The sequence below is a fragment of the Acinonyx jubatus genome, chromosome D1 (assembly GCF_027475565.1).
Source record: "Acinonyx jubatus isolate Ajub_Pintada_27869175 chromosome D1, VMU_Ajub_asm_v1.0, whole genome shotgun sequence".
NCBI lineage: Eukaryota > Metazoa > Chordata > Mammalia > Carnivora > Felidae > Acinonyx > Acinonyx jubatus.
In genome coordinates this window covers 2,778,028-2,801,059 of record NC_069390.1, presented here as the reverse complement: position 1 = coordinate 2,801,059, position 23,032 = coordinate 2,778,028, and the positions used below count along the sequence as shown (strand labels likewise).

The window sequence follows — 23,032 nt, the reverse complement described above, 5'->3', positions numbered from 1 at the left end:
GCACCACGCAAAGACGGAGGCAGAGACGGAAGCGGTGCATTCCAAGCCAAGGAGCGCCAGGCATCGCCACCAGCAGCCGGGGCAGAGGCCTGGCCCAGACTCTCCCTCTGAGCCTCGGGACGACCCAGCCCTCCCCGCCCCCAGATCCCAGCCTCCAGCCCCCAGGACCCGGAGACAACACACGTCTGCGGTTTAAACCCCGCAGGGCAGGGGTGGGGGCACAGACAGGGACTCGAGCACTCAAGGCTGTAGATTAACCTCGGCGGACCTAGAAGGTACAGGCCAGGGAGGAGTCAAGGAGAATCTCCGGGGATCCCGGAATGGGAGGTGGTCCCACCACTGAGATTTGGGAGGGTGTGGGCGGCGGTCAGTTCGGGCTGGGCTGGGCTGTTGGATCGCGTTGTCAGCAACAGAGAGTTGACCCTCGAGTTACCCGTTTGTGTTCTGGCGTCTAACTCGCCGTGTGCGTAATGGACGGTGTGCTTGGGCTCGTGGCCAGCGTGCGCCTTTGTATTCAAGCCCTGTCGGAGCAACCGTCCCGCCGCTGCTGGGCTGAGGAGCTGGTTCCAAGTCATACTTCCGAAGGGGATTCCTACTGGGCGATCATCTGCGTCGGAACGGCTTTGCGGCCCCCTGAGGGCTTTCTTTTGTGCGTGCGGCCCAAGGCCCGGCCGTTAGGTGGAAGGGGAACACGCTTCCTCGCAGCCGTGTTTTACCGTCTCCCCCAGCACCAGTGTCCCAGCACTTTGTCGCTCTATGTTGCAAAGCTGTTGGGACCTCAGAGGCTAGACGTTCTCCCTTTGAAAGAAAGGATTTAGAATCTCCTACGTGTTGTCCTTTGCCCTAGAACTTGAGAATCTGAGACTCAGCTTCGTTTTCTGGGAAATGGGAATAATAATGATGGTTTTCATGTTAACAGTAATCATCATATTTGTTACACGTAAGCGTGTCGCACAGATTGTTTTCATTACGTAGGAGTGTGTGATTACATGTAATTATCTCTACAACAATAATAATGATAATTCTGCTCACTCGTGGTTGTGGTGAAGGGAAATGCGGTTACACAGTTCCTACGTATTAGGATTCAATAAATGTTGACCACTACGGTGTCATTGTCACCATCAACATGATCACCACCGCCATCACTGTCATCTCCAGGCTCTGCGCTCCTTAAGGCGCAAGACCCGCATCTCAGTCATCTTGTGTCCTCCCACCCATGCCCTTCCCAGGGCTGGTACAAGACCCTTTATGCAGAAGACGGAAGCAGAAGACGGAAGCTAGAGGAATAAAGGCGTTCCCCTAAGCCACCCTTGAATGGCAGTAGCTGGGCCCTAGGATTCCTGACACCCAGGCTATCTTGGCAATCCCCCCTGTGCTGTATGAGTCCTCTGGCAAATCGCTCACCCTGAGAATACCTGTGACGGATTATGAAGCATACCCATCTCCCAGGGCTATAGGGAGACGGGAATAAGGTACCAATCCTTCTCAACACTTCATCAGGCATCACGTGGTAAGAGTGGGGTGAGGAAAGGTCACTTGAGGTAGAAACCGTCTTCGTGCTCCGTCTGCCAGACTCATCACTCCCCCCAGATTTGTCCCCTGCTGATCCTGTGCTGAGCCCTTGACCTGAAATTCCCATCCCCAACCCTCCCGTGGCTTTTTGTTCCCGGGCACTGTCCATGGTGTGCGTGCCCTCCCAGACAGCTTACTTACTCCTCCCTTGGGGCATCCACGGGGGCTCATTTGAGCACTTATGTTCAGCTTCTCCATCCTGTCTGAGAGTGGAGTCTCTCACCGCCTCCAATATGGCCTAGGGCTGGTTTTCTCATTGCGGTGTTCGTGGCTCCCAGCTGTCATTCATTGACAGGACTACCCACGCCAGGACTGCCCTCGCAGCAGGGCTGTGCCTGATGGGCTGCTGGGGAAGGACGGGAGTTGAGGAGGGGTAAGTGAGGAAAGGCAGCGGGATGTGTCTGGTGTCTTCTGAGCTGGCCGCACGGTGGGCTTTCCTGGAGCCGGGTGTGAGCACGTAGGTAGCACCCACCACGCATGGAAGGAGAGGGTTTACCTGGCACGCCAGGCCGTGTATGTGCCCTGTGCACCTGCACCTCCAGCTGACCGTCCCTTCCCTGCCTTGCCTGCCAGCTGAAATCATACTCACTCTCCCAACAGGGCCCAGGACTCACCCTCTGTAGCGTCCTCCAAGTTGAGGTGACCACCAAATGTCCCAAACAGAACCCAGGGAGCTGATCTGACTGCCCACGGACCACAGCCCAAGCTACTCGGCTGACCGCTGCTCCCTCCTGTCCAGCCTGTGGTCACCGCCTCTCCATCCTGCATGTACTTTGCCTCATGACATTTCAGTAACCGTCACTCTTTGATCTCCTGGTGCAACACCCCAAATGCCGAGACGTCCAGAGCCACCTGGAAACCTCCCAGAGTGTCTGGGCTGGGCTGCGTGGCTTAAGATACCAAAAAACTGCACGAGGATGTAATGACATCCCCAAGACCCAAATCACAGCGGCTTCTCCCTCAGGCCTGATGAGCAGAGCATTCGTGGTAGCTTGGGAAGGGAGGTGGGGCTGACAGGGCAGAGAACCGTGAAATCTAACAGGGAGAGCAGGACTCGGTGACCGACATCAGCCTCAGTTCAGGGGTCTGTCCCAGAAACCCCTAGGGTTTCCTGGGGCCAGCATCAGGTCTTCTGAGCCCCAAGAGGCCTTGACTCAGTGGAGAGAGGCGCATTCGAATACAGGGAAACCATCCACATCTTCTTCTGAGATGTCCCCCCTCAATCCTGTGCACGCCCCCCCCACCCCGCTGATTAGTGTCCCTCCCTACTCCAGACTATGAGCTGCTCCATGGGAACAAGGCTGTGTGTCTATTTCATCCACACCTGAAGCTCCGTATATACTGATGGAAGCGAACCACACTGAACACAAGCCTCCAGAAATGGAATGCTCCTGGGTGACATAGCCCGACACAGAGTAGGGTCTGGTCTTGACCACAGTGAGGATGGATGCTGGGAGCTGCTGTAACCATGGGCTCGCTCTACACCCAGGACACTGGGAACACATTATCTCGTTAAGATATGGCAAAGATCCAGAGAAGGCAGACTTGCACCCGTGTTTGCAGAATTGTAAGCAGTACAGCTGTGGTCGGCTGGGTGGTTAACGGTATGAAACTCCACCCTTCCACTGGTAAAGCTCACGGCCAAACTCAAGTCTAAAATGAAGAGAGTGAGAGGCGCCTACTCTCCTGCTTGGTCAGCATGAGTCATAGCCGTTCTGCAAGATGTGAGGCTCACAACCGAGAATACCAGGACACAAGGGGAAGAACACTGACTTGGACACAGATAGAGGCAGACACCCAGTCTGTCTGCCACGTATGCTGGGTGTATAGGTTCCTAGGGCTGTCGTGACAAAACGCCACAGATGGGGGCTTAAATCATACACATTCACTGTCCCCCAGTCCTGGAGGCTGGTGTCCAAGGCCCAGGCGTGGGCAAGGCCAGGTCCTCCCGAGGCCTCTCTCCTTGCGTGTGGACGGCTCCTACCCCTGTGTCCTCACAGGGTCGTCCCGCTGTGTGTGTCTGTGTCCTGATCTCCTTTTTAAAACACGGTTCCTACTGGATTAGGTCCCACTCCTATGACCTCATTTTACATGAATCATCTCTTTAAAGACCCCACCTCCAAATATACTCACATTCAAAGATGCCAGGAGTTAGAACTTCTGCAGAGGGATGGGGGGGGGGGGGGACAACTCAGCACATAACACTGTGACCATGGCCAAGTCTCTGCCTCACACGAAGGACCACAGGCCTGGGTGGGCCATGTCTGAGGTGTCGACAAACTCACACAATCCATGAAGGATCAAAACCCTTATGCTCTGGGGTCATGTGCCCACCAATGCCCAAGTGGACATCTCTTGTTTTGACTTGCAATAACACAGAAAGAGAATTTCATGGAAAAGAGTAAACCGTTCTCCACATCTGCTCTGGGTCCCGTACAAGGGGGATGATGGTAATCGTTGTTGTGTGAGGTCTTACAAAGGTCGGCAAGGGGGTAGACAAAGCTTGAAAGAATGGTAAATATCACACTGCATAAAATAAACACTGTGAGAGTGCCCGGTCTGGAGGTCAAGTAAAGAACCATCGACACCACAAGGTCGGATGGCACAGATACTCTTGGTCCACTACATCCAGCACATCTGTTCGTTCGTGTTCCCCAGATGACACTTCAATCCACTGCACTCTTGACTTCCACCCGGAAGAGTTAAAAAAACAATGAGGATGCCAAAGCATTCGGGGGTCGTGATGCCAAGGGGACACTCCCTGGATCACCCTGTGGGGACCCAGAGCTGGACACACAGACCCGAGGGAGGATAAATATCCCAGCTCTTGGAGCACCTGCAGGCAGCATCCAGCAAGAACTCAGGATATGCTGAAAGAAATGCAGGCTTCTGAGCACATCACGCATTGCAAAGAAGTGCATTTCACCATTTAAGACTTCCTCCGGGCCATACTTTATGTCATTATCAGTCCCTTTAAGATGCAGTTTAAAAGAGCCATAATAGGGGAGCCTGGGTGGCTCAGTCAGTCAAGCATCTAACTTTCAGCTCAGGTCATGATCTTGTAGTTCGTGGGTTCGAGCCCCGCGTGGGGCTCTGTGCTGACAGCTCGGAGCCCGGAGCCTGCTTCGGATTCTGTGTCTCCTTCTCCCTCCCCCCCTCCCCACCCTCTCAAAAATAAACATTGAAGAAAAGTTAAAAATAAAGAAATAAGAGAGCCATAACACACAGAACTTGCCAGGGGCCATTTCAAGGGACACTCAGGCATGTTTGCGCCTTTAAGAGCTGTTCACGTGCAATCCGCAGATTTGCCCACCTCGGAAATACAGCCAACGCCAAGGCAACCCAAACCGGGACTGGGCAGTTCCCAAAGGAAACACTGCTCCCTGCTGTGCACAAAGACCTCTCGGGCTGGAACCTGTGGGAACAAACAGGCAAGCGCCCTCACGGCTAAGGCATGAAGATTAAAATAAGGGATTCCGAGGGAAAAGGAAATGCTGGGTGACCTTGACTGAGGACAGCCTCGTGCATGGATGCTGAAGGAAGGCCAGGAGTCATGAGGGTGCTTCTGGATGTCTGAACGCTAATAAAGGATAAAGTGGCCGTGGATTCGTTTTTCCAATCGGAATAAGTCCTTTCAAACAGTAAAAGCCTAACTACCACCTGATGCTCGGTTGAAGTGACGGGCAAACCACGTGCTGGGGCTGATTTTTAAGGGGCTAACTGGTGGTCCTCCACCATTGTCAAGGTGACAGTAAATGGAGAGGCGCCACTCAGAATCTGGGGGTGGCCCACGTCTCCAGGGAGGGGAGGTAATTCTTCTCTCCTGCTGGCCATCATCAGGCGGCCCCCGGAAGCGGAGTCGGGGACAGGACGTTTGGGGTTGGGGCCACATGGTTGCAGCTGCTGACACGTCTTCTCATGGGCTCTGGAGGTCGGGACTAGTGCTCCTGAGTCTAGAGGGGAACAGGGAAAACTCAGAACGGCTCCCAGAGCCACACAGCTGTAAGAGGTGCAGCTGTAACTCACGGGCCCAGAGGCAGAGCCGGACCCACCGGGTCCCAGCAGCACACGGAGCCATGGGCCAGGAGGGCTGCCCTGTCAGGGGTGTGACGTGGACGGGAGACGGGCAGGGGAGGTGGCGGTGGATGCCACACGGACACTGTGGGGAACGAGCCCCCGTCCATCCAGGGAGGAGGTGTGGGAAGAGAAAGGTCAAAAATGGGCGGGCAGGACTCAGACCCAGCAGGACGAGTCACAGAGATCTGACCACAGAAGGTGCTGGAAAAGCGCCTTGCTCTTGGATCTGACGCAGAAAATTAAATATTGACGGTTCGGCCCTGGCATGGCCACCTTCTGGGTAATTCTTATCAGCCTGGGACACCGGGGGAGGAGGAGACGTCCTAATCTTCACCAGCATGGCCTTTGGAACCACAGTGTTCCCAACACCATGTGGGATTTGCCAAGGGTTTTTTTTTGCAGAATGTGTAATCATTCCAGACCAAAGCCACTTCCCCAAACAGTACCTTCTCAGAGAGAAAAGCTTAAGCAGAAGGGCACAGCAACTCAGACATTTGTCACACGGGCTACGGAGACCCCGGCAAGCCAGGCTGACCTCTCACGTATAAAACATTACCCTACTACCTAACAGGAGATGTAGCATGGAGTCCTCACAACACAAAACCGATGCTGGTTAAAAAGGGTTGTCTTATTTTTGTTTGTCTTTTTAATAATGGAAATGGAAGTAAAGCCCCTCTCAGCCTTCAGCAAGCTGCCCTGCCATGATCAAGGCCTCCTCTTGGAGCCCTGGCCGTGCTTTAAACCACTTACAACCCACCAGTTCCCTGATGAAAACTGTAAACTGTAAACCACTCCATTTAAGGACAGGGAGGTCGGTGATCATCACTGCCATCACAGAGTAAATGGAGGCAGAGGGAAGTCGGCGGCCGGGCAAGGGCGGGGGGCTCTCTTTGGCCTTTAGCAACCAATGAATGAAACCACAAAGAAAACCAGAGTCCACGCCTTCCACGTCCCCCAAAAGTGATCCAAATGGGGACTACAAAGGACACAGGAGGGTCTCTCAAAGAAGAGATCAAAGATCCAGACCATCTGTTTCTGTAATGAAAAAGGGAGGGAGAGACAGACTGAGAGATGGAGAGATGGGTGGGTGGGTAAAGGGAGGGAGGGATGGACGGGTAGTTGGATAGGGGGGTGGATGGATGGGGGAGGGAGGGATAGAGGGAGGGTGAGATGGAAGGATAAATGGATAACTGATGGATGATCTAAAAGACAAATCTCAAAAACATACCTGCCAGGTGGAAAAAATAAGTTACAAATGACATGCCCAGTATGATGCCGGGTACACATGTTCGTTTTTACACGACGCAACACTATACAGCGATCACCGATACATACAGGCAGCGAGCAAGAGGGATTCACACTGAATTTAAGACAGCGCTTCTGCTGAGGAGAGGGGGCTGGGCGTGAGGACTAAGGGTGACTTTGACCTTATAGGGCCAAGCGTTTTAATCCTAGGATAAAAAAGTGACAAAATGCTCACCACTGTCAATGATTCATAATAGATAGATACAATGGTATTTATGACATCATTCTTTGTATTGTCCTGTATTTTCAGTTTTCCGTATATTAAAAAAAACAAACAGCATCATACAAAGACCTAAGGCATCTCTCTGCCTCTTGGGGGTCTCCTTGGCGGAGATGGGAGTCAGCCCTGGGCCACACTGCATAGTGTCAAAATTCTTGAAGGAAGAACATTATCACCATCGTCTCCATCGGCCCCCTGAATCCTCCTGACTTTTCTTTCAGGGCAGAAAATGTGCTCAAGCCAGGGTCAGGTACAACTGATTTTCTAATGAAGTCTACGATCCCAAACAAATTTCCTTTCGGTCAGCAAACGGGCGGGCAGGAAAGAATACATTCCAAGACAGGAAGATCTGGAATCAAAATGGCGGCCTGAAAGACCAACACATTTTTGGACGCGAGAGTTTTTCACCTCCGTGTTGCCTGGGCTACTCGATGACACGTGAGGCCATTTAATGGTGGCTTTCAAGGCACCAATGTGGTAAGCGCTGGTCTCAGGGGCAGACTTGAGGGATGCTGGGCTTGCCTCCCACAGGAGAAGCAGACAGCTAAGGAAACCACGGGTCTGTCTCCCAGTCCACACAGTGGGGGATTCCACTGAGAGGGAATGTGCAGAAGAGGCAAATCCAGAGGATGGAAAGCAGATGGGTGGTTGCCAGGGGCTGCGCGGCACGGGGATGGGGGGCTGACTGCTGAGGGGCAGAGGGTTTCCTTCCGGGGTGATGAGAATGTTCCCAGAGTAACTGCAGCCAACAGGTACACTCATCTGGGAATTTACTAAAATCTGTTGAACCGTACGCTTCTCATGGGCAAACTGTATAGAAGGCGAATTCCAGCTCAATTTTTGCAAGATATTGTTTCTCCCCTGTACTGAGAGACTGTCGAGACACAGGCATCGCATTTTAAAACTTGTTGACATACGTCACAATTAAGGACCGTTCGGAAGGCCAGACCACACTCTCGTGCAAGAGTGACACCTCCTCCGATCCCACCGGCTTTGTCATCAGGAACCTGTCCGCGGGCCTCCGCCTTCATCAACGCCCCTGGCTTCTTGCAGGAGCCTCCTACCCGCTTCTGCTTCCTTCCTTCCTTGTGGACCCCACGACCCAGAGAAGCCAAGATCCCCCTTCTCAAATATTAACGAGGTCATGCACTCTGCACCAAGCCTTCCACAGCAGCTCTGCTCAGATGTCCCCTCCTCACTGGTCGGAGACGAGGGTTCAGATGATGTCATTCACTCTCTCAGTGACAGTGTTCATTCAGCCGCACCAGTCGCTGGGGCACAAGGACACACAAGACAGACCGGGAGCCCCGGCGGAGAGAGACGCTGGCCAAGGAGTCACGTGAGCGTGTACCTGCGGAATCACAGCTGTGCTGGGGGCGCAGGGGAAGCAAGGGCCACGAGGCCACCTCATGGAGGATCGGTGGGGACAGGGGAGGCACACCGGGTAAGCATTTGATCCTTATCCTTGAAACCCTAAGGGCTCCTGGGGGAGACCGACAGGACGCGGTGGAACTGTGTTTACGCTACGAGCGTCTCCTGCTGGGTGGGCTCTCCTGGGCCAGGGGGAAAGGCGGGGATACAGACGGCAGGGTGACGGAGGTGGACAGGATAGCTGGGGTCCAAGGGACACAGAGGGCTCAGGACAGGACCCGGCATTGGACTGGTAAGGCGTCTGGCAGGGATGGACCCCTGCATGCTGGCTCGGACGACAGAATCAGAAGTTCACGGCCAAAACGTGGACAGCAAGGTGTGGCCCGTCCATCGACGGAATGCTCCTTGCCAGTAGAAAGGAGACAAGGTGGATGAGCCTCAAATCTCTTCCACTGCGTGAAAGAAACCAGACACGGAATCGGCATCCTGCATGACCCCATGAACACCGAATGCCCACAACAGGGCGACCACAGAGACACGACGCAGGGTAGTGGACGCAGGGGCTGGACGTGGGCGAGGACGAGCTGCGAGCAGGCGGTGAATGGGAAGATCCCCGACGCAGAGGGCGGTGATGGCTGCACGACTCAGCAAATTCCCTGAACGTCCCTGCGTGGGTATCCTTAAGAGGAGTGCCTCTTACGGCTTATAAATTGTACCTTAATAAAGTTGTTTTTTCAAGGCTAACCACTAGCTGAGAGGGGGAACAGCAGTGGGACCAGGCGTGGGGGATTGGAGAGAGAGGAAGGGAGGGTCCCGGCACCCCTTTCAGGCAGCGTGACCTTTCAGCTGAGCAGCTGTCAAGGGGGTGCACTCCGGCCCCCGGGACAGAGGTCAGAGCTGGAGGCGCGGCCGTGGCTGTGGCCATCCGTCGCTCAGACATGGTAACTGAGGCCCTGAGTGTGGGAAGGGCATGGAGTGAGCCCTGGGACTCCCGAGCTTCATGTGAGAGTTAAGTAGAAGGTGGGAATGTCTAGGGGAGGGGAGGGATTCCCAGCAAAGGAATCTGGTTTGGATGGGAGACAAGTCTTGACAGCACTGATCCACTCAGGGCCAGAGTGCTGCGGAGAGCCAGGCAGGGGGATCCCCAACCCAAGCCCCCTCCGGAAAGACAGTCCTAGGACACACTTCCGTGAAGGGGACCTGGGGGGCGGCTGGTTTCCAGAGGTCCGGACCCCATGCGAGAAGACACCAGCGCTCACCTCCCGAGGGGCCAAGTGCAAGGAGTTAGCATGTGCCCAATGACGCGCTCAAAAGGAGCTCTGCAAGGTAGGAAGCCATCCCTGCCCGGATCTTCTAGAACCTTCCGTCACGATGGACGGTCTCTGTAGAACGAGAGGCCAGTAGGGAGCACTAGGGGCTCAGAAATTGCCAAGACGGGTGAAGAAGTCCTAACATTCAAAATCACAGGAACCTCAGATACGAAAAGCAAATGCAGTGGTGTCTCTGCGAGAAAAGGTGAGGAAGGGATTAAAACCTGGGGAAGGTGGGACCTCGCTGCTCCGGGAGTTCTGTTTTGACCCTCAGTGTTACGCAGAAGGGCCAAGGTCGCTTGGAAACCAAACAGTCCATTTGGAAGCAAGTGATAGACAGTGGAGAGTCCCGGTCAGCCGATGTGTGCGGTGGGGAGGCGGGAGCCACGAAGACGCGACGGGCTGCTGCTTTGGTGGAGGAGGTTCGAGTGACTGACCGTGGGGGAGACAGAGAGACAGGATGGATGGATGGGTGGCGCCGAAGTGTCTTCCAGGGGGTCAGGACCACGGCCGAGATGGTTTTTCCTACACGAAACACCAAAGCTGGGCACACTTACATAATAAATGGAAGCATCTACGAAGCAGAAAAGGAGAGACGTGTTTTCCCGCAGCTTCTGCCAGGAGGCGGCCAGTCCCTGCGCCTCCGTGGACCCGTTCAGACGGGCAGTGGTGACGGACACGTGGGCTGGCAGCCTCCACGGAGTGACTCGGGGCCAAACCCGGAGGTGGCGCTGGGCGCACCCGAGGAAAGCACGACACGGCCCAGCCCCGAGCTCCTCCTCGTGACAGGCCACTCGGTGCGCGGCAGAAACCGGGCCGCCGTGCACTCGGGGCCAGCTCTGCTCCCGCTTCCAAACCCACCTTCCCTGAAACTATAAATCACAGAAGGACTGCAGTTTGTGCTGTTTGGGGCACATGCCACTGGCTTAAAAGGCCGGGTTTGCTGACGGGTGTAGCCTTGGGGCCCACAGTGAGCCCCCGTGCGTTGTGCAGCGGCCTGGAGCAAAGGGACCCTGGTCACCGTGCCCCAGGCCCACCCGGACTGTGCGCCTCGCTCCAGGGGGCCTGGAGGGGCTTCTGAAGGCAGGTGAGCCCTGCCGGGGGCTCCCGCTCAGAGGCGGGGAACGTCATCCCACTGAGGGGGGAGACTTAGGACCACAGTCACTCTGGGAGAAGAGACAGGTCCAGACGCCCCTGGGGCGGAAGAGGGACAGCCTCACAGCTCCTGGAGACACCACCTCCCCTCGGGTGGGTAGGCACAGGGGTGACAAACCGGCCATGGCAACTCGCACGGCTCCGCCGGGCAGGATTCCAGGGTCCGGCTCACGTCCCCTGCGCAGGACCCGGCCTGGCACGGTCTACACGCGGGAACAATGGCTGCTTTGTTGCTGGAGCTCACACCCGTGGGAGTTGTGCGCTCAGCCTCCAGGGGCTTTGTTTGCTGAGAACAAAGTGAAGACAGGTGATCTTTAGAAGGTTCCGGAAACAATCATACTCTTGGGAGTAGAGACCGAACCCTGGCGGACCTTTGTAACTGCGGGCCTGGAGAGTAGGTGTCTCTCCATCGGTAATTCTTGACAGGTTCCCGAAGCCGCTGGCAGAGCGGTCAGAATCCTGGGGTGGGGGGGGGCACAAGTCCCCCACGCCACCCGCCAGGAAGAGGTCATGGCAGGCAGAGGTGGGACTCGGGCTTCCAGGCAGGCTCCCACTGCCCTGTGTCCGCCTGACCCGGCGTCGTGTTGACCTCTTCAATGTCCCACACCCCTTGCTCACTATCCGTGGAGTGTCTCAACAGCCGTGGACTCTCTCTCCGTTGCCACCAGTGAGGGCCTCCCGGGTGTAGACACTGCCAGCTGTGACCAAGGAGACCGATCAAGGTAACAGAGGTTTAAAGGGCATTTGCTGTCGCCTGGTCCCGCCTGCATGGCCAGCCTGCACAGCCCCGGCTCGAGACCTTTGGTGCTGTGCCCCAAAACACGGGCGGACGGTGGGGGATGTGACCCCGAGCGTCTCAGACGCACCCGACCCCGTGCCGCGCCTTCTGCAAGGCTGCCCGCTGGCCACAGCAAACACCAGCTTCTGGCAGGTCTGGAGGCTGCAGGCCGTTGTGTCCCAGGCCACCTGCTACTCACCTGTCAACTGGGACCAGGAGGGCGTCACGGGGCCTTGGGGCACGGGTGACGTCCCGTCACTTCGTCCCATGGTGGTTACACACTGTGCTCACTTTGTGTGTTTAGTAAGTACGTCAACAACACAGCCCACATCAGGTTGTTACACAAACTAACTGAAATAACACACATCATGCGAACTGTTGGGGCTTCATCAAGATAAAAAAGCTTCTGCACAGCGAAGGAAACACTCAACGAAACTAAAAGGCAACCGACGGAACGGGAGGAGATATTGGCCAACGACATCTTTTTTTTAAGGTCTATTTTTGAGAGACAAAGAGAGACAGAGCACAAGCGGGGGAGGGGCAGAGCGAGAGGGAGACACAGAATCCGAATCAGGCTCCAGGCTCCGAGCTGTCCGCACAGAGCCCGACGTGGGGCTCGAACCCACAAACTATGAGATCATGACCTGAGCCGAAGTCAGATGCTTAACCGACTGAGCCACCCAGTGCCCCTGCAAACAACATCTCAGATAAAGGGTCAGTATCCAAAATCAATAAAGAATCTATCAAACTCAACACCCCAAAAACAATCCAGTGAAGAAATGGTTAGAAGACATGAGTAGACACTTCTCCAAAGACCTCCAGATGGCCGACCGACACACGAAAACATGCTCCACGTCACTCATCATCTGGGAAATGCAAATCAAAACCACAGTGAGACAACACCTGCCACCGGTCAGAATGGCTCCCATGAGCAACTCAGGCAACGACAGATGTTGGCGAGGATGCGGAGAGAGAGGGTCTCTTTTGCACTGCTGGTGGGAATGCAAGCTGGTGCAGCCGCTCTGGAAAACAGTGTGGAGGGTCCTCAAAAAATTAGAAATAGAACTACCCTACGACCCAGCAATCGCACTACAAGGGATACAGGTGTGCTGTTTCGAAGGGGCACATGCACCCCGGTGTTTACAGCAGCACTATCGACAACAGCCAAAGGATGGAAAGAGCCCCAGTGTCCACAGACTGATGAAGGAATAAAGATGTGGTTTATACACACAGTAGAATATTACCTGGCTATAAAAAAGAGGGAAATGCCGCCATTTGCCACCACGTGGACGGAACGAGAGTTTCGTACGCTAAGCGAAATAACCGACCCAAGAAAGACAAGTACCGTAGGACTTCACTCGTACGCGGAATTGAAGAAACAAAACAGAGGAACAGGAGGGCAGAGAGCGAGAGAAGAAAAGGAAACAGACCTCAAGAGACTCTTCATGACAGAGAACAAACTGAGGGTTGGTGGAGGGAGGTGGGGGGGGGGTGGGCTAGACGGGGGAGGGGCGTTAAGGACGGCACGTGCGCTGAGCGCTGGGTGTTGCACATAAGGGGCGAGTCACTGAATTCTGCTCCTGAGACCAACATCGGGCTGTAGGTCAACTAACTAAAATTTCAATAATAACGAAAAAAGGACGGGACAAAATTGTGCACACAAATTTAATAAGCAGCATCGTCACAGGAAAACAAAAACACCTTAATACACTGGCCCACGGTGCCGTTACGGGACCCGGGGTTTCCCCTCGAGGGAATGCGTCTGCAGGACATTGGGCATCAGGACGGGAGGGAGCTGAGGACGGTTCACCCACACGCAACCAGAACACCAGAAAGACAGCAAGTTTCTGCCAAAGTGGACACGCCAGGCAGAGGCAGCCCAGAGACAGCAAAGACATGCCACAGAGGAGACAAGGAAAATAGGCGGGAAGGCACGTGGGAATCAGACACGCATTCGTCCAGAGTGAGCGCGCCCCAATTAAAAGAAGGAAGACCTACAAAGGGCAAAGAAGAAGCCAGAAAACCTAGTAAAAACACCAAGAGCTGAAAAGAATAGCCTTCAAGATGGGCCCACGCAGGGCTGCGAAATCAAACGGAAATCCGAAATCACACAACCACATTCAATCAGGGATCGCAGAACAGAGTGGGTCCAAGTGGAAACACCATAAAGGAGGACCCGAGACAATCGCAGAGGACAAGGAGGAACCAGCGATGAAGGCCATCAGAGAAAAGGCAGACGGAGAAACCCAGGTGACGGCGATGCTGTCCAAGAAACACAGAGCCCAACCGGCAACGCGGAAACCCAGATGGCGTGTAAGAAAACCTCCCAGAAACGAGGGGCAAACAGAATCTGCAGGTGGGACGCTTTTCCGGGAGAAACAGAACGGCCGGCACCAAACGCTTCCCGTACGGGAACCGAGGCCACTTCGTTAGGGAGCCGGTTAAAGAAGGAAAAACTCAGGTCACCGACGGGACGCAGCCGAGCGACGTCCCCGAAGCTGTGGGGTGAGGTGGGAAGGAGTCCTGCCTCCGACGGCGCACGGAGAAATCGACATGAAAACCACAGGGACACACGCCCAGTTGATTCTCCTTATTCGCGGATTCCACATTTGGGGGTCTGCCCGCTCATTAACGTTCGTCTGTGTCCCCAAGTCAGCATCCGTGGCTCTCCCGTGACCACTTACGCAGCGGCCAAGCGTTTGTGGCGTCCGATCTGCACGCTCCGGGCAAGGTAGAGTGAGACGGCGACAGGCTTTTTGGTTCATTCAGCTCATCCTGCGTCCTGCACACCAGAGTCCTTCTGGGCCCTCCTCAGGGCCCGTTTTTGTGCTCCTGCTGGTGATTTTTTGGTTTCCCACGGTCGGAGGCACAGTGCAGAGATGGCGCCATGCGGTCTAAGCACAGGACGGCCACGTGCCCCGTGTGCTTCTCCCCTGTGGCACGAGCTCCGTCCAGGCCTGAGCGGTGGCACTGTCGGTGTTCAGGGTTCATGAGTCAAGGGCGTGTATTAAATAAAACATCTTCACACACGAATACACATAAGCAAGGCTACGTACGGACCTGTGGACGCAAACGTGGTGACCACAGGCCTGCAGGAAGCCAGCGCCCCCTACAGCAGCACCTCAGGACTCGCTGCTTCGAGGCGACGTTAGAGCCCAGGACTGCCGCAGACCGACAGCACGGCCACCGAGGAAGCAGGGCCACAGGAACGCTTCCTGAAAGGCACCACTGGACAGTTACGTCCCTCCAGTTAAGAGGAGAATAAAAGAAACAGAACTACAAACAGACACAGCTGGCTGGTGCTCCCCCTGGAAGCCAGACCAGACCAGGAGGCTCCTGAGCTCTGAAGCGGGACGGCGGGATGGACGGTGACAGTGAGCAGACAGGTCTGCACCCACGAGACTCGGGAGGTGGGGGAGCAGAGGGGGGTGCGTGAGCGTGCGTGTGTGATGTGCCCGTATGTGTGCCTGCGTGTGCATGTGTGTGTATGAGTGCACGTGTGGGTGGGTGTGCACGTGTACATGAGTGTGCTTGTGTGTGCCTGTATGTGTGTGTGTCTTACATGTGTGGCTGTGTGCACGTGTGTGCGTGTGCATGCATGTGTGCCTGTACATGTGTGCCTTGTGTGTGCATGAGTGTGCACGGTTGCATGAGTGGGTGTGTGTGGATGTGTGCACATGTGCATACGTGTGAACATGTACCTGTGCGTGTGCAAGTACGTGCATGTGCCTGTACGTGTGTGTGTGTCCGTGTGCATGAGTGTATGTGTGCCTGCCCATGTGTATTTGTGTGTGCGTGAGTGTGCACATGTGTGCACGGCTGCATGAGTGGGCATGTGTGGGTGTGTGCACATGTGCATACGTGTGAACATGTACCTGTGCGTGTGTGTGCATGTGTGCACATGTACATGAATGTGCATGTGTGTGCCTGTATGTGTGTGTGTGTGTGCATGAGCGTATGTGTGCCTGTACATGTGTACTTGTGTGTGCGTGAGTGTGCACATGTGTGCACGGCTGCGTGTGCGTGTGGGTGTGTGCACATGTGCATACGTGTGAACATGTGCCTGTGCATATGTGCGTGTGTGTACGTGAGTGTGCATGTGTGTGCCTGTACATGTGTGTGTGCGTGTGCATGTGCATGAGTGTATGTGTGCCTGTACATATATACTTGTGTGTGCGTGAGTGTGCGTGTGTGCACATGTGCGTGAGCGTGCGCATGTGTGTGTGTGTGCACACCTGTACAACCAGCTCCCCGTTTGTCACAACACCAACCTCTTCCTTCCTAGGCTCAGAGCCAAACTCCGTTTCCCAGCCTCCCATGCAGTCAAATGCAGCCTCCGAGGAACCGGGATGGTCGGGGAAGTGACGTGTCCCAGTTCTCTACACCCTCACCCTCTGGGCAGGTCAGGGGACCCGGGGAGGGCTCCAGAGCCCAGGGGTAGCCCGGCCACTGAGCGGAAGGGGTCTGGGTCCCTGGACGACTGTGTGGAACAGAATCTCTGTGTCCTCATCCCCGTCGGTCCAGCGGGCTGGTTTGAGAGAAAGAAGTCCAGCGTCTCCGTGTTAAGCACCTGATGTCTGGAAGTCTGTTTATCGCTCCAATTAGCTTAATTTACCCCAACGAGATGAGAGCGTGCCAAGTTCCTTATGGTAGGAGAAAAGGAGGGGAAAACCGTAATCAGGGACAACAACGAAATCTCCATCCTTCCAGCGTTTCATAATTGTTTACGTTAACGGATTGATTTGGAAAGAGTCTCCTCCAGCCCAGGAATCGCTCAAGTTCAGCACTTCCTTCACTGTCTTTCTCTCCTCTTATGTTAACATAAAACCACGCGACGTTGGTTTGCCAGCGGCCCGTGTTCCCCGACCCGCTTCCGTCCGTACGCACAGACCCCGTCACCTGTCACCTTCCGGAGAGTCGCGTGCAGGATGTGACCCAATGCTCGCTGCAGCCACTCTGGGGCTGGTGTCTGTGCTTTCCCAACACCTGACGTCTTTATAAGGAGTAACTTTTGTAAGAGATGGTAAACGACGCAGAAGACAGAACGCCTCAACGCCGTCCTGCCCTCCTGAAAGCCACACCTGTGTTGCCAGGTGGCCCGCGGCCTGCAGTGCCGCGGGATCCACTCTGGAGCATCTTCCGGAAGGTGCGGCATCTGGCTGACCCCGCTCGTGGGCGACAGGTCAGCAGGATGCACCCCAGCACCCCCAGGCCTGCTCTGGAGAGGACAGTGTCCTGCTGGAGCTGCTCCCCCTAGACAAGGGGAGACCCCGCGCTCCGAGGTACTGAGCCAATGTAGCAGACCCCACGGTGCCGGAAGGCGGGGGCCTGATGTGCGCAAAGGGGGGGACACCGGCCACTTCCTCTGATCCTGAGAGGACCCCCTCCCCACTGCGGCCTCGGCCCAGGGACTCTGCTCTTTAGCACAAAGGGTGGACGCAGAGCTCCGGGCCCGCCCCCCCGAGCACCCCACAGGCCGTCCACACCACCCGCTGCTCCCGCTGCCTTCAACCTGAAGCGTGCAGGGTCCACACCCGCACACGACCGACAGAGACGAGGAAAACAGAGAGCGTGAGATGACCCACATCTCACCCGGGTGCCCCCTGAGTCCCACCCCAAAGGGGAGCCCAGGGGAGAAAGGGCTGTGCTCAGAGACCAGGTCACCTGACGCACGGATACAACAGAACTGTCGCCACTGGGTGCACCTGCTCGGCCTGGCCGTGGGTCTGCCAGCCTCTGACCGCCTCTCTTGGTGTCACCGTGTGCCCCAGACTCCGCCCGGCCCAGCCTGACGGGTGCCCCGCACCCCACACCCCGCACCCGGGGGTGCTCACGGTCTCGGGTGACATATTCCGCCTCCCCCACGGCACCAACGCCTCACACAGCGGCTCCGACAACCCCAGCCCCGCCCGTGTCCCCATGAGCCGACCCTCCAGGCAGCAGCCACACAGGCAGGCCCACCAGCAAGGGCCCACGGGAACCAAACGAGCGCAAGGCAGGGCACACGCCAGGGCCGGGGCCAACGAGAAGCCCCAAGGGCTACCGGGGCCACCCCAGGTATGGGGCCCAGACCCTGAGGGACAACTGGGAGTCGGCAGTGGGCGGTGCAGGGAGGGGCAGGCCGGACAGAGCTAGCACAGCCTGGCAAGCGAGAAGGAGCACAGGACCCCGGGGGCCATGCCACGCTGAGCACAGAGCAGCGGAGGAAGAGGCAGGGCCCCCTCGGGTGCCGGAGGCCCCGCCTGCCCACGCGTCCGCTGTGTGCATTTCCTCGGCAAGGCTGGTCCCCGTGCCCTCGAGGCCTGGGCTCCCCCGCCCCCCGGCACACAGCAGGTGCTCAGCAAGGGCACCGAGGTGCCAGCGTGCCGGCGAAGGCAGCTGATGGGGAGGAGGGAGGGCGAAGCAGGCGCACACCGTGTGGGGCGCCACCAGGACGGGCCGTGCAGAGGCCGCCCGCAGGCACGCTTGGCATTGACCGAAACGAGCAACGGGGCCTACCGTCTGCTGCAGGTCCTGGATGAGGATACGGATCACCACCGCGTGGCCCTGGCTCTCCTCCATCCTGGGGGCGCTGGGCTTCTCCGCTGTGGCCCGGATGGTGTCATAGATGGTTTCTTCTTTGGAGCTGTCCGACTCCGACCCCACGGAGTAGTCGGAGAAGCTCTGGGCCATCTCGTCCTCGCTGGACGTCGGGCTACGCGGCATGGCTGCCCTGTGTCTGTAAGGAGCGGGGAGAAGGAGAACAAGGAGGCAACGTGAAAAGGACAGGCAAACCCCAGCGCTCGCGGAGGCTGGCGTCCCGGGTTCACGGCCCTGCACGGGCGGCCGGGCCACCGTTGAGTGATGCACAGACCTCCGAAGGCGGGGAGAACTCGGCACCCCCAGTGCTCTCCGGAACCCCGGGCCAGGAGGCGGCCAGGACCCGCGTGGGGGCCCACAGGCTCTGCCCAGAGCTGGGAAACCCGGCACGCGGAGGGAGCCCTAACTAGCGGTGGCTATGACCAAAGCTCACGGGGACTAACCGAGGAGCCCCAGGGGCAGCTGGAAGCCTCCCAAGGTAAGGAAGAAAAACTCCCTTTTGTCTTTCTATCAGGACAGGGCAGCAGGAGAGGAAGAAACGCAGGCTCGGGTAACAAAGGTACCAAGTTCATGTCGTAATAACCCCTCTGCTTCAAACACAGAGAAACGATAGGTAACATGCAAAAACAGAACAGAACAGAAAGGCAAGGCCAGGCTCAGAGGGGAGATCGTCCCATGCCCAGGACTCTGGCAGAGCTGAAGTCGTGAGCAGGCTGATGCGGGGAGACCCAGGGGTCCCCAAAAGTCTGTGGCAGCTGGAAGTACAGCCTTTGTGCCACCAAGCAGAGGCTCCCCAGCAAAGACCGGGTCGGGGCACCGACTGGCCCTCGGACCACGGCCGCTGAAGGGCAGAGAAGGATGTAGACATAATTCTGGGAGCAGGCTGCCAAATGACACCCCCATCCCTGTGGGCAGGGCTCCGGAGAGGTGAGGACAAAAGCCGGGGGGAACCGGGGGGTGCCGTGCCAAAGCAGCCAACACCACTTGTACGTGAACTCTGTGAAAGAGGTCAAGTCCCTGTGCACACGGAACGTGGGCAGGTTGTTCCCTGCAAAATCAGGGCTGTCCTGAGCACCCAGGGAGGTAGGCCACCCTGACCGTTCAGGGACAGCCTGGTTAAATCCTGGCATCTTCCCGCGGAGGGCACAGCTGTGAGCGTGAAGGGGCCCCCCACACACATGAGGACCCCACACCAAATACCCAGCCATTTTCAGGAGAGAGGGGGACAGAGCAGCACGCCTGCCATCTGGCCCAGGCGCCAGGCCCGGCAGGTGCTGGGGTGCGTGGCCCCCGCTCTCATGTTTCGTGACCCCGGGAGGCTCAGGAAAGCCCCAGGTGGGGCACAGATCACCCAGCGTCAGCTCTGTGTTCATCGTGGGAAAACCGGCTCGCACTGTTTACTTCCAGAGTTCGTTTAATGACAGCAAACACCCTGTGGAAGGTTCCACTGCTCTGCCCATGGGGTCAGTCCTGGGGCGCAGGCAGCCACCAGGGGCACCCCCCCCAAGACTTTCCCGGGGTCACCAGACACCCAGGTACACAGGAGGCCCAACAAAGCAAAGAAGCCCCTCCAGAAACGCACCCCCTCGCCAGGGGAATGGAGAGGCCCTGACCAGGGTCAAGGGCTCCTTACTGCCCAGCGGGTCTGCACCGTCCTTGGGGAAGGGGCCACCATCGCGTGGCCAACAGACCCTGTTTTGTTTGGCCTGCGTGGGGCTTTAAATGTTTGCAAACCTAAGGGTTTCATACGAGAAGCCAGATTTCTGGTTTGTGGTGACCATCGGGAGGCTCAGGCGATGCTGGGGACAGCGGCGTGGGCCCCAGGGGGCTCTCCAGCTCTGCCCCGGGCTCTCCTGGTTGGTGGCAGTTACCTTCCGGCCCTTGCACCACGAGTGCGAGAGTCCGACCAGAGTCATCTCTCCCTAGACCACCCGCAGAGGGTCACCGGGCCAGTGACACGATCGCCCCAATCACCCAGGAGGATCCTTAGTTTTCGGTTAAAATCCCCAAAGTTAACACCAGTGTGATTCCGAATTAAAACGTCAGAGCCGATGGGTCTTTTCTGTGGTCACTGCCAGACGTCTCTGTGATTCGAGCTTCCCGTTCCCCCATCCAGAAGACTGTAAAATCTGGTCAGAGGCAAGAGGGCTGTGGCCGGGGACAGGACCTGGGTGTCCCTGGCTCCAGCCTAGCAGGGTCCCCAGCAGCCCGGCCAAAATGCAATCACCATCTCCCCAAGCAAAAAAGAAGAGCCTAATGTAACTGCACAGAATACCCTACGCACGGCCTTTGTGATACAGAATAGTCACAACGAGGGTGCAGAAATCATACGATAACATACAGTTATTTCCACATCGAGTGCAAATAATCATGATGTTATAATAAGTAACATAAACGTTCGCTTGTAAAGACGTCATATAGTTGCACACACATCACCACTTGCAACTATGTCCCAGGTTCCGGAGACGTGTTTCCTCTAGAAAAGCCGCTCTTCGTCCCAGCTGCAGAGAAGTCACCCAGAGGAGTTTCAGAACAAGAGAAGCACCAGAATTTCTGGGTGGATCGGTCGGGACGTGGTCTCGGCAGCTCCCCAGGGGACCGTGGCCGCACCTAAAAGAGCTCAGCGGGGCCACAGGGGCGCAGACGCAAACCGGCCTTTTCCCGGGGTTGGGGGACAGCGGGGAGGCGCGGCGTTCGCAGCCTCAGCAGTCAGAGCGGACACAGCCGACGGGTCCGTCCGTCACTCGGGGTTCCCAGGGGAGGCCGCTTCCTGCCCTGACGGGGGTCCGATAAAGAACTACGTCATCCCCTCCTCACCGCGTGCCTGTGCTGCTTCCGGACCCTGCAGGGACCAAGAGACACAGAGAGGACACAGCGAAGGTGGCCTCCCACTCATAGGACAGCAGAGCATCCCTGTCTGATGGGCAGGGACGCCATCAGGTTTATGGGAAGCCAGGCCCAGGTGGAAGCGAAGGGGGCCGTCCCAGGCCCACCGGGCCCACCAGCTCTCCCCACGAAGGATGGGCGCCAGCCCCAGGGGCTTGCGGTCAGGCCTCGAGGGTCAGCATCCGCAAGATGGGCAGGCAGACAGCCCCCAGCAGAAGCGGGCACAGTGTTCGCCCGTCTGAGACGGTTCAAGGGCCGAGTTACTTCCGCGGGGGGCTCACACAGGATCCCAGCCCCACTTCCTGAGGTGGCGGCCAGGGCACTGCTCCCCATCTACGCCCGCCCTGGCTCCCTTCCTCGAAAGCCCTCCGCAGCCTCGATGTGAGCTGCTCCCCAGGGTCACCTTGCTCGGGCGACACTTCAGCGTCCGTGTGCACGGGGGCTCTGTTTATTCGCCGCCACCCCCCTCAGCAGTGGGACACCGTGGGCCCTCAGTGGACAGGGAGAGGTGGGCACAGGGGCCGAAGCACAGGCGCCGAGGTGGCCGGATGGCACGGTGAGCTCGGCCGCGGCTGGCGGGCAGGCAGTTTCACAGGGGACAGATTCGGGCACACACTAGGCCAGGACACTTGTGGGGAACTCAGCGTCCCTAGCGGTCACTTTACCAGCCCCGCAACACGTCTGCAGTTGGACCCACCGGGCTGCGTCAGGGACACGCAGGTCTGAGCCGTCGGGAAATGCACACAACCCCCGCGGGGGTTTACTCTCCAGAAAATTAAAGAAGGCGGGACGGGACTCGACGGTGCTCACACCAACTGGAGTCAAACTCGACTCCAGAAACAGAACCGACAGCCAGAAGAGGAAGGGGCTCCTGTGACCCACGGACCTCCGCACGCGGCCCCCGCGCAAGGGCGCGTCACACTGGCCCAGGGTGACACCCGCGAACGGACATGCCTGCCACCAAAGTGCGGGAGCAGGAGGCCCCACTGGGTGGGTCTGAAGAGGAAAAGGCCTGCGCCCTGGACCTTCGGAGGACAGCCTGGGAGCTCGGGGCGCAGACCTGAGCACAAGGTCCTGACCTGAAACGGGGCTTGAGCCACGAGACGGGCAGGCCCGTGGGAAAGGCAAAGCCCTGGGAAAACATTTAATTATTAACTCCCGGGAGGACGGCCAGGTGGCAGAGAAGGCGCCTGGCCACATTTCATCTCGGATCAACAATAAATACGTTTTACTGGACGTATTTCCCGAACATCGCGTGGGACGCGCTGCCACGGAAAACTATTTCGTCTTTATTCTTTGTTCGTCTGCAATTCAAACAGAACCAGGCGTCCTGCATTTTATCCGGCAACACCGTGGGGGTCAGAGGGGCCACAGGGGTTCTTCACCCCACAGTGAGGTGGGCAGGGCAGGCTCCGAAAGCCACAATGCCACGGAACCCAGCCTCGCTCGGGAAGTCAGTGCCGGACTGGGGGAGGAAAGGTTGCCCCCGCCACCCCTGGGCAAGCGTTTCGGCACATCGACCTCTGGGGCGGCTATAAAAACACAGGTCAGTAACATGCACTGACCCCCAGAACATGTTTCTCTCACCCACCCCCCTGGGGAGCCTATTAACAAGGAAAAACAGGGGTGCCTGGGGTGGCTCAGCCAATTAAAGCGTCTGACTTTGGCTCAGGTCACAATCCCACAGTTTGTGGGTTCAAGTCCTGTGTCGGGCTCTGTGCTGACAGTCTGAGCCTGGAGCCTGCTGCAGATTCTGAGTCTCCCCCTTCTCTGCCCCTC

General features: G+C 57.2%; 1 protein-coding gene across 11 annotated transcripts in view; it reads right to left on the bottom strand.

The window, feature by feature from the left end:
• Positions 1 to 23,032, bottom strand: part of SHANK2 (SH3 and multiple ankyrin repeat domains 2) — a 500,122-nt gene that overhangs the window by 410,015 nt on the left and 67,075 nt on the right. For all 11 annotated transcript variants that reach the window (XM_053202783.1, XM_053202784.1, XM_027045494.2 and 8 more), the window contains one exon: positions 18,287 to 18,506. In XM_053202783.1, coding sequence (XP_053058758.1) covers positions 18,287 to 18,493 — 207 coding nt within the window. In that variant the 5' untranslated portion in view covers positions 18,494 to 18,506. The remainder of the gene's footprint in view (positions 1 to 18,286; positions 18,507 to 23,032) is intronic.